Below are 12,118 nucleotides of genomic sequence, written 5' to 3'. Positions count from 1 at the left end.
TTATATTATATATTTTTTAATATATTTTTTAAGTACGGTCAGCTATCTTTTTATTGCATGTCAGCGATATTTTTATTGCATGTATCTAAATACAATGGAATTAAATGAATTAGGTGCATTTAACTATAATAGAATTGCGGCATTACTACTTGTAAAGGTAACATATCCTTTACAAGTTTACAAGTTTTTTTAATGCGTACTTTCAATTGTTCAATGTAATGAAATATAAATTACAGAATAGCACTTATATTTTTCTTACTTTAAAAAAAGGGCTAGTATAATTTCCTCATAAGATGTTAGATTACTTTTATATATTACGTGAGGTAACACATTGACCTATCTTTATTTTTATAGCAAGATGCAAATACAACTAAACCTAACACTAACCACTTTTATTTTTAAAACTAAACAATTTTCATACATTGATATTAGCTAATCGCCGTAACATATAGCAGTTAAATTAGATTTATTGATCGGCAAGCTTCTCCTTCAAATCTGTGCAATATGCGTCTAACTTGGTCTTAGTAGTATCCAATCGATGGTCCTTGACGGAGATACCTACTAGGGAGCCACCGGAAGGCCGAAATATCGATAGTACCAAAATCCGCCAAACATTTACGTACGTGACGCAACCCCCTAGTCACTGTCGACGTTAAGCGAAATTACACGAAACGTGCACCGTTTTCGGATGTGGAATACGGGTCGTAACGCGCGTTACTATGTTCGGGACAACTTTTGTGTTAGCGTAGGGTAATTAGATAAACCCTGAGGGCGGTGGATGCTTAACCGGTTTAAACTAGTGCTCGTGTGGACCTTTATCAGCGGGTGGCGAGTGGCGGGTTATCTCTGGGCTGCGTTAATTGTAATGTCTGAAGATTAGGACGCGATATAAGGAGCACCGCGAGAATAAGCAGATGCGGGGGATTAACCAAGTATCCTGAGATGAGACGTGACTGTTTTGCATGATGGGAATGTTATTTAGAGTTATGAGTATCAGATACATTAAATGTTATGATATTTTATGAGTATTGTAAGTATCATAAATGTTTAGACTATGAATCGTGGCCGAGCGAAAAGTGGGAATGCAGTGTTACGTTCTTCACAACAGTACCTCTGATTACTCCATCTGAGATAATAGTCGTGACAATATATAATATATATGTTCATTATAGACCTCTTGCAAGCCGTATGAAGGTATATTATAATGTAATATAAAAAGACTTCTCCTAATAAACTGATTTAACTATAGTCGAAATCATTAGCTTTCCCACTACAAACTACACTATTAAGGAAAATTTTCTATAAATTCTGACATAAGTTTAGTAAATAGAAAGCTTATAAAATATTTAAGTGTAAGTGTAATATTCTCTAATATTAAAGGTCTAAATGTCGTGGTTAGGCCCATAATGACTAATCTGCATGTCGTCTCTTATAAATCATAATTATCAATAATTCCTTAAGACTGTGCATAATTCCTAAGAAATCAGAGTCAACGCGTAGAAGGCGCGGCGCAGACCCTTTCACTGCGGAGCAATAATAAACACGCGCGGGCCACCCGCAGCCCGACACTGCGGCACCCAAATTCAAATTGCACCTTAGAATTCTTAATTATTGAAATCATAAATCAAAAGGTGCCGTCTGCGGAACCGCCATAAAATTCTTGGCGAGGGTCGGCGAGCAAACTCGAGTGTGGTAGGATTAAGACATTATCACTTTTCTTTCGAGTAGTCGCGCCCTCACTTTGGCTTGGCTTGGCTCGACTGTAAATCAGCGGCTAAATCCTCTGGATTAGATTCATAGAGTTGCCGCTGCCTGCGGATCGCTCTCTAGCGATAATGGCGTCGTGTGCTCGCGTGATTTTGCTTTTAAATCGACTCTCGGAGAAGATAAATATACTTCCAATTTAGCTCCAGTCCCGAATTGAGTTCACCGTTTAAATGGATTTAGCGGGAAGTTAGTTGAAGTTTATAGCGAATAACAACTGACGGCTACTGATAACTGGACACCTAAGACGATGTAAAAGTTATTGAACAAAGCAGGGTGTCATAACTTATTTGATCTGTTGGATTAAAGAGGGCTTTAAAATGATTAAACACTTCTAAAGCAAATACAGCGAGTTGGAGATTAACGACAAGTTAACTTCTACTTGAAAAGAGAGATTATATACTAGAGTTTGTACCTACTTGCTGCTTGCAGTTTAATTTGTAAATATTCGGCGGCATATTGAGGAATTTCACCTGATCCATCAGGTCCACCTGATTGAAATATCAGTCATCTACCAACATAAACAGTATCACAGGTACCAAAGAATTCTATAAGTTTATAGTACTATTCCACTTTTTCGAGTTAGGTATTGTTTTTCCACAGTAACGTTATTTCATTATTATTATTATTATAAATGTAATGAAAAGAAATAACTACAATAGGACCTAGTAGTTGTCGACATCATTGGTATTTGTCACTGTTTTGGCGAACGTAACACTCGATGTGCCCACATTCCTATGACAGCCGGTTTAACAGGTAAAAGACTTACTAGTCGCCTCTCTGATTAATTTTGTTATCAGTGTTTTCATTACCGCTACTTCAATAAGACGATATGTAAAAATGTTAAACTTAAGTTTTTAGGGGTTCTAATATTTAATTACGCTTCGTATTCAAAGAATACAGTTTGTGTAATACAGCAAACGAGATGGCAGTTTTTACTGTACATTATGTCTGAGCAAATATTACGATATACAATCTTGCTGTGGTGGAATTAAATTTCCTGACAGAGAAGACATCCGTCCAGACATCTACAAATTAAGTTCTATGTAACTTGTTACTTCAATGAAATAAAAATCTTGATATCTTGATCATCGCCCTATACTCTATTAGAAATAAGAGGATTGTTTGAGAAGGAGGAGATTAAGGAGGAGGAGAAGGAAAGAAATCACTGCAGAACCTTTTAATGAGTTTCAACTAAATAGCAATAATACATATGTAAAGCGTTCTGTATCTTAAGACTTGTGTTATATATAATATCACCAAAGTTTGAATTAAAATATGTCGTAATAATGAAATGGTGAATTAAAAATATATGTATAACATAAAATACATTAGGAATTAGAATTATTGACTACACATATAACGAAGTTACACATGAAATGACTGAATAACAAGATATAGAATCTTCTATAAATATTATAGAATATACAAATTAATGCTACTAAAATAACTAAATGCAACTATTATCAATGATTAAAAACATCGTAACCTCGTAGTTTACTACCCAGATTTTTCGAGTTAAGATTCGAACAAATGAGCATTGGGTAAACAGGGATATGAGTTCGAACTCTTGTATAAACGCTTGCTAGGTCCAATTGTAAGTACTTATTATGATATAAAGAAATATGTATGTTGTGTACATAAATTAATAAATAAATTATAGTACTTAATATAGATAAATACAGATAAATATTTACATACAAATGTGATAATTTATTTTTCCTCAGCTCTGAAGTATATATTTACAACATTAATAAATGTATGAAAAACTACAAGTTTCCACTTTCCTACATTTTTGTTTGGGATAAAAGCAGTAATTAAATAAGGAATGTGCAGTATTCCTTGTAAAGGAACGTATACTTTTCAAATGTGTAAAAAATGTAGAGTTACGTCAATACCTAACTGTATATTTTTATAATGAAATAATATGGAAATAATTTAATAATTTGAAAATACGTAAATTTATAGGTAATTACAATAATAACATCGGTATTAGTATTAATAAAAGTTTTTAGTTTTAATTGCCTCCTAGTTTGATTCTAGACCGAAAGCGTAAATCTAATTATGTTAACTGTACATGCTTTTTAAAATATCGTATACGATATACGGAAATACATATGTTTACATTTGTATATAAATTACCAACATAAATGATTACGATATGTTAGAATGAAAAATACTGTATTAGATACAGTACATATTGTTTGTAAACTGCCTTTTTCAGATGCTCGTAATCTTTAACGTCTGCCCTGAAGTGAAAAAACCCAAAAGGGTTTTTTTAACGTTAGGGCAGACATACCGTCGCAATTTTTTTATATATTATATTATGCAGTCATTTACGAATACATATAATTTTTAGACTAGTTATCTAGATAATAATGAATAGTCTATAATAGTGACTAAACTTTTTTTCACTTTTAATTTACTGCAAATGTACCTTACATTTGAGAGTAAGTTAAAAGTGAAAAAATTGCTATATAATTTAGAATTATTAAGAAGTTAATATTAATGAAAAAGTAAACACAGGTCCAAATGTAATTTCAGTTAATAATAGTAATTAACGTAATAATAATATTTATTTAACACTCATATAAATCTCTCTCTACCTTTAAGAGCGCATCTCTTTGCCATGAATATTTTTTTTATTGTCTTAGAAAAATTACTATATAGTGTTAAATTCGTCATATGCAAGGTGCATATATTTATCTATTTGTAAATAACAAAATAAAATACATGACAAGTATATAAAGAAGACAAAACAAAATAAAATAAAGAAAAATATCATGGAAACGGTGTAATTTATAGTAACTGATTGCTATATATAGATGAAAGATATACGAGAGCAACTATTATTGGAAGATATGTTAATACGTAATAAAACTCAAAACAATGATTGTTACAATTTTTGGCTTATTATATGTGTACGTTAATCTCAGTAACGGCTTAATCAATTTCTGTGCTGGTATCATTAAAGTATTGTAGTAAGCTTCTCTAAAATTAGTAGCCGTAGCCGCTGTCTGTCCCTATGTATGCTTAAATCTTTAAAACTACGCAACGGATTTTGAAGCGGTTTTTTAATAGATAGAGAGATTCAAGAGTTTATATATATAATACATGTACACTCGTGCAAGCCCGGGCGGGTAACTAGTAGGTTTATAAATAAAAAAGCTGTAAACTCTTCGTTCGGTCATTCGCGGATTCAGCTAGTTGTTAATTATCGAACCCGCGACCATCGGAAGTAAAGTTAATACGCTAGACTATTGAGACCGTCAACTTCACTTAACCGAAAAGGGAACATGATGTAATGACTGCCATTACATTCATTAATTCATTTGTAGCACTAATTATAATCATTATTATCTTGTATTTGTTCCATTAATTCGAGTTTGGGGAGTAGTCTTGTCATATTTACACTTATCACTTCTCATACCTATTCTTCGGACAGTATTATGTACGTGTATATAACAATATACACGTACATAATACTGTCCGACATGTACAGCATTAGTTAGAGAAAAATTGCAACTTTAACGCTCTTTTTATTTTTCAGATATTTTCGGTAGGTATTTCCATCTTTTCTCCATTATATTCCTTTATATTCATATCCACGTTGATATTTTAATCATGACTTGTAATACCTTATTACTATAAAGTATTATTTTTTCAAGAACATTAGTTATTTTTTAATTTACTTTGAATTTTCGATTATAATAATAACAACTTTAAAACTGAAATAGAAAACGCAGTTTAGTTCTTTGCATCGTTCATTTAAAACCTTTAAAACTAAACTTTACTACCTTTTTTCAGTTTATTTACTCAGAAGTAAATAAATATAATAGAGTATCTAATATACTCTATTATATTTATTTATGAGTATTAAATGAGTAATATGTATAAGTGAGTATATTTCCTTCAAATATATAAAGGAATATTTTAACACTAATTAATTTGTATATGAGAGCCATCAGCTAATCTATAATATCTCATCAATACATGAGTAATACAGTATCGCAAGTCTCTATTTATATTTCACGATAATTTCACTAATCAATATTAAAAAAACTGATATATTAAAATATATACAAATCATATTGGATTTGTTATAACGGTAATTAACTTTATAATGTTGTATACATTATGACAAACAGTGCCGTATGAGAAACTCCTTTTTTGATCTTAATTCAGATAATTAAAATTAAAAAGGAATTTTCTCATACGGCACTTTTTGTAAACAACAAAACATGTGCAAACATGAGTGCTGAAACACTACAAAAATAATTCTGCAGTCTGAGTTCAAAAGGGACTTGCTTATTGATCGTTTTTTTGTAAACAGTGAAACATATGAGTGTGGAAAATCAATATCGAAATAGTTTAACTGAGTTTAAATAAGTGGGGTAATAGTACCTTGCTGCATTGTATGCAGTCGGCAGCCTCGCAACGCGCCCTTATTCAACCCTCACGAACTACATGCAGGGGTGTCGGGACTATTTTATTATTTTCTATAACAAATAACACATGTACTCACAATATGAAGTCTTTATTCAGCATTAAGTAATAATAAAGTAGTCTATTTTCAGACATAATTTTTAACGAGGTGAGACGCTTTAGCTAAAACATTGTATTTATCGTCAATTTCTAGATGAAATCGAAACAATTCTCATGAAATACGAAAAGAGTACATCCGTTTATTCAAAATCACCATTATCACATGTTTTACATTGACAGCATCGGTGGTCTAATGGTTCAGCTCAATGCCTTTCTTCCGAAGACCGCGAGTTCGATTTCTCGCACAACACAAACATTTCATAAGTATGTTTGTTTGTATTGATCTGGGTGTTTTCTATATATAATGTCTGTATTTATTAAAAAAAATCCATGTATTTGTATCAGTCATCTAGTACCCATAACATAAACTTTAGCTAGCTTAACTTGGGTCTAGATGCCGCTGTGGGAATTGTCCTGAGATCATTATTATTATTATTATAGGTTTATACACAACGTTATACATTTTTAGAGATTTTTGATTCATTAAATCAACACCGCAGACGTAATCATTTAATATAAAATTAACACATAATATATAATACATAAGCACCGCGAATATCACGTCATCGTAATGCTACGGGCATCATGATGACGTGACCACCATACCACTCATACTATTCCGGAGTACTAGGAGATTATGCCGCTGTAATACCTATTTTCACTCGATTATACAAAAAAAAATTATAAGTTATACAAAAGAATTTTGAGTAAAACTTGCATAGTGACAGCCCTAATCGTAGGACTCGCACGGGGTGAGGGTTATCGCTCGGTGTATCCGACCCTTGTGCATGTGGACACGTTCACCCTATTTTGTTATTAAATTCAACATACACTTTCTTTAGTACTGAGTAAAATATTTAAGTGTAGTTCAGGAATATTATAACTATCGTTTTTAACATGTTTACAAAGGAAATATAAATGGACATTTTGTAATAAAAAAATCGTTAATTCTAATAAAACATGCTCCATATAAATTATTTATAATAGAACTATTAATAATAAGCTAATTAAATTAAAATATTGTTGGATACTTCCAAATCTGAATGGGGTAATTAGAAAATTTGGTGTCGATCGACTAGTCGATTCTGTTTACAAGAAAAACAATCTCAATTCGACGATATTGACGATATAACTATACTTGTCATCAATTTGGATAGGATTTTGATTTTAATTGTTCAATTTTAATCAGTATTTCATTTCTTATAGAAAATTCGGTACATCTTTATATGTAATGAATTATAAATCATTATTACGTATTATTTATAATACAAATCCGTGGAATATGGAAAATAATAATAAATTAAGATTTAAAAAAAGTTAATTATGATCTATTATCTGATATTAATTAGTTTCGGATGACACATAAGAATATCATTCAAATTAGAATACCAAAATATCATGTAACATTTACTATAAAAAATTGTTGTAATGTTTATTCTTGTAATATAAGATACCTATAAAAAACCTCAAGGTGTTAAGTCCATAATATGCATCTTATATTTGTCTATTTGAGCATTAAAGTTTTAATAAATAAATAAATAAAATAAATAAATATTTTAAAGTTTTATTGTGTATTGACATTTTGTTGCTTGATTTCCTTGTTCATAAACTGCCCTAAAGCCTGTCCATAACCTGGGGACTCCGGAGTCTCTGGGGTGAGGGTTATCGTGTATAGTATCGGACCCTCGTACAGACATGTCCTCTTCTATAAGCACTTTGTACCTCTGATATTTACTACTCAAGAAACACGTTTTAGATTTTCTGCGTTGGCAGGCGAATTTTTATTTGTATTATTTTACCTACTAAGAACCTACAGTGTGTAATTAATGGCTATGTTTTTATAATGATGCTGGATATATCATCTATTATGTATTCTATTCCTATATTGATCAAATCAATAATTAATTGTTTGTTCACGTAGGTCATTTTAGCCGCAAATTATTTGTACTATTAATATTTATTTCCCTACCGATAAAAGCTAAGCTTTTGATAAAAACGAACATTTACTCATATTTTAAACTAAATATGAAATACATATAGACCCGACTAAAATTCTGACAAGATCGTTATATCATCGTTATTCAGTGTAATAAAATCTTTATTATTTCTAGAAAAAAATTAGGTGTAATTAATATTAATTATCATTATAATCACACAAGAGGATATTGACAATTTTATAAGTTATATTATTTATATTTATATTAGTATGCATACTAAAATAAACATAAACGTAATAAGCAATACTTAATACAATATAATTTATTTTAAAATAATCGTAAACCGCGATTATTCTTTGTCAATTACGATATAAAGTATGCTACGTGTTAATTCAGCGTCAAGCAGTCTGTACTAAACGTTCAAATCCGTTCATCCTTCATCGAGAATCAAACGTTAAAACAACTTAAAAACTCTCACAGTCATAAACGTAAGATAGATACAATTTGAGGATTCTATTTATTCGAAACAATCGTACTGTACACGAATACAAAATAAAGCACAATTAAACACGAGTCCCATCAGATATGTGTTGCGGCGGCGTGGAAACAATTTGAAGCCGCTATCTGATGGGCCCGCCCGGCGTGCCCGACCGTGCCTTTGAGGCGTTACACGTGAAATCGTACTAAATAGACGAATTAAATGTTTACGCAAACAGGTGTACTCGAGTGCTGTACACGACCCGTGCGACTCGAGCGGCGAACTGTATAGTATGTTAAAACAATTTATTTTAGAGTCTAATTTACTAATACTGAGTGATAGAGTTTACTTGCTTGGGTAGATCCGAGTCTTACTAATGTATTACATGAAGTCTCTAATACAAATAATTCTCTAAATTAGGTTTTTCATATTTACTTGAAATGTCGAGGTTTATCAAACACAGAAAAAAAAAGATCGTTAATACCTTGTAAATTCCGAAGTTAATCACTGGTTATAATCAATAAGCATTTAATAAATTTAACATTTACTAACCTTGTGGAAGATTTGGATATACCTACGAGATCGTTTATATTTATTCTATAAATAAAATTCTATCAAGTGAGCTAATGGTCATATTTAGTTCATCCTATCATGTATAAGTTCTGGCGTTCAGGCTTGGATACTTGCTTTATCTATATGAAAGAAATTTCTTACATTTTTACCTAAGCTCCCTTCAGAAGAAAGCGGCATGAAAACCGCATCAGCAAATAAACAATAGATTTTTGCGGTGAGTATTAACAGCTTAGGGTTGGGTACTGGGCGATTGAGCAGGACAAATTCTAAATATTTTTAATGTTGTTGTTGTTTACAATATTAAAAACATATAAGTAATTATATTCTCGACATGTTTATTCATTCAGTCACTATTATCTGTATATATGATTCTTTCTACTTGTGAGCACAATCTTTAATATAATAGTATGCACCATATAGTAACTATGTTTAATTCAGAGAAAATATTGTACTATTTTATATTGTTTAATGTATATTAAATAATGTAAAAAAGTACAATATTGTGAAGGTAAAGTGATTTGTATCAGGTAATAATTTAACATCAAAATGTCACGTCACATGAAGCGTTAATGTGTATTTCTTTTCCGACTGAAAGAGAAATTTTGGAACGAAGTTTGAAGTTGGCGCAAAGCGGTAGTTAGTATTTCAAATCAGTCTTTAGTAGTGATCACTACTAAAAACTCATAACGTACCAATAGTTTGTCTATTTTCGAACAGTGCTTGTAAAAGTTTTATGTAACAATGGACGGTCAATAATATAGAGGCAGGTGAGCTATGAAAGCAAATTATCAGATTGTTATAGTACCTATGATATAATAATAATCCTAATTTCATCTGAGGACAGAATAGGACGATTTAATTATAATATTTTAATAATGAGTTAAAATTTACATATTTCTGGTTTAAGAGTATATATTTATTTAATCAAATTAGGTGTTATTTTGCGGAAGTCCAGTCCCTACCTGATGCCTGATGGATTTATATTATTTTGTTTGTAGCGGAATTTAACAAAATAATATATATCCATCAAGTAGGGAAATGGACTTCCGAATGGAGTTTATTTATACAACCAAGAACTGACACCGTGCTCAGTGTGGTTTTAGATGTTTCTTTATGAGTTAATTATTACGTATTATGTATAGGAATTAGCTTAATAAATAAATTACTAATTTTCGTGTGTATACCGCAATGCATAGTCTTTATAGCATATCAGTGGCAATAAATTAGTTATTAAACTTTTAAGTTTATATTAATTTCAGCAAACAATTCAAACAAAAATTATAGCATTATGTTTTAATTGTTACTTTAGAAAGTTATAACATGTAATTATTTTACATATTGTTGAATTCGTGTATCTTAAGATAAGAATGAAGAATAATTCAGTATAACTAATATTCGTCACATCACGATCTAAAACTGACTGTCCGTAAGGCCACTGCGTTCAGCTGACGTTAATCGCTTTTGTAATATCCTCTGTAGTTTTATATATCTGTTTAGATCGTATATATATTTAATTTAATATAGGTTTTATATGTATGTAACTTTTTAGTTATCAGTTCGTATGTATTAAATCTTTTATTTCTTTCAAAATATGTAGCAGAAATAACTTATTACCTATTTTTATTTCTATGATATAGATATCGTAATTTATTATCCAAGATAATAAAAGCCAGGAATATAAAAATAATATTTTATTAAATGGTAACTAGATGAAAATTAAAAATGTATTATTATGTTACGAATCCCGTTTTAGATTTATTTTCACTAACGCAGGTTCAATAAATATTTGGTGATACGCCGGTACAGTTGATCAGCTTGATTAAATTACTGCAGATACGCTGAACACGGCATGTATTAACAACTGTCAGAATACCAAATACACACACCCTAGTCACTTAGCATTCCATAAACGCAAATTGCATAAACATCAATGATGGTTAGGTATATTTAATTGCGAATATCAACAAGATTTAATTTGAAAGCATTTCGTGAAATGGTTTTACGAGCGTGGGATTTGTGCGTAAACGGTTAACTGATTTAATTTTTGTCTTGACACTTCTTCAGTTTTTTTACACGTAGAAAGTTCGTCGCTGAAATAAACGGCCGCATTTTAAACGCTATCACTAACGATTACACATCCAATTATTTGTTTCTGACGAGTAAAAAAATTAACAGTTGACGGGATCGGAATAGATCTCGAAAATATGTCGAGTGACTTACCAAACAGGTCGGACTAGGGCCGACATCGCTACAAAATGTGTCGTCTCCACATCGCGCACTAAAGTTTAATTTTTTAACACGACTTCACTATTTAGAAATAAAGGGTTTCACAGCACAGAGAGAAGCACTGTATATTAGTGCGTTACGAACGTCACGCGGTGTCGTAGCACGGCGTAGCGCTACGTCGGAAAAGTTTGTCGACGAGGCGATGCAGGCGCGGCGGTGAGTGCGGAGCGAGCGCCGCGGTACGGGTGGCTCGCGGGGCGCGATTCGCGGACTACACGGAGGTTGCGGGCAGGCCAGCTTCGTGGAGCCAGCGGGGCGCGGGCCCGCGCGGGGGGCGGTGCGCGCGCACGCCGCCGCCCACGCCGCCCCGCCCCACACACCCGCAACCTATTTATTTCTAGTTACGTAAAATTTACGCGCAATTCCCGATACTGCATTTAGCTTATGTTACCATCACTTTGCCGTACATAATGGTGCTATGTGTTATATTACATAGGCAAAAAATGTGCTGTTTGTTTACGACTAAAACCAATTCTCCTCACTGCTTGTACGAGTCGAATATGGGCATGGATGGATTAACTGTAGGTACCGCTCT

The 12,118-nt window shown here is 32.0% G+C and overlaps 1 protein-coding gene across 5 annotated transcripts in view; it reads right to left on the bottom strand.

Annotated features, from left to right (window-relative positions):
• The window catches only part of LOC131845101 (myelin transcription factor 1), a 32,664-nt gene extending 20,899 nt beyond the window's left edge, over positions 1–11,765 (bottom strand). For all 5 annotated transcript variants that reach the window (XM_059194129.1, XM_059194131.1, XM_059194130.1 and 2 more), the window contains exon 1: positions 11,518–11,765. In XM_059194129.1, coding sequence (XP_059050112.1) covers positions 11,518–11,543 — 26 coding nt within the window. In that variant the 5' untranslated portion in view covers positions 11,544–11,765. The remainder of the gene's footprint in view (positions 1–11,517) is intronic.
• Between the last annotated feature and the right edge of the window lie 353 nt (positions 11,766–12,118).

The sequence above is a fragment of the Achroia grisella genome, unplaced genomic scaffold (genome assembly GCF_030625045.1).
Source record: "Achroia grisella isolate CSIRO2021 unplaced genomic scaffold, CSIRO_AGI_Agris_v1 utg452, whole genome shotgun sequence".
Lineage (NCBI taxonomy): Eukaryota > Metazoa > Arthropoda > Insecta > Lepidoptera > Pyralidae > Achroia > Achroia grisella.
The sequence above is the reverse complement of the archived record's forward strand: the minus strand, read 5'-3'. Positions and strand labels throughout refer to the sequence as shown.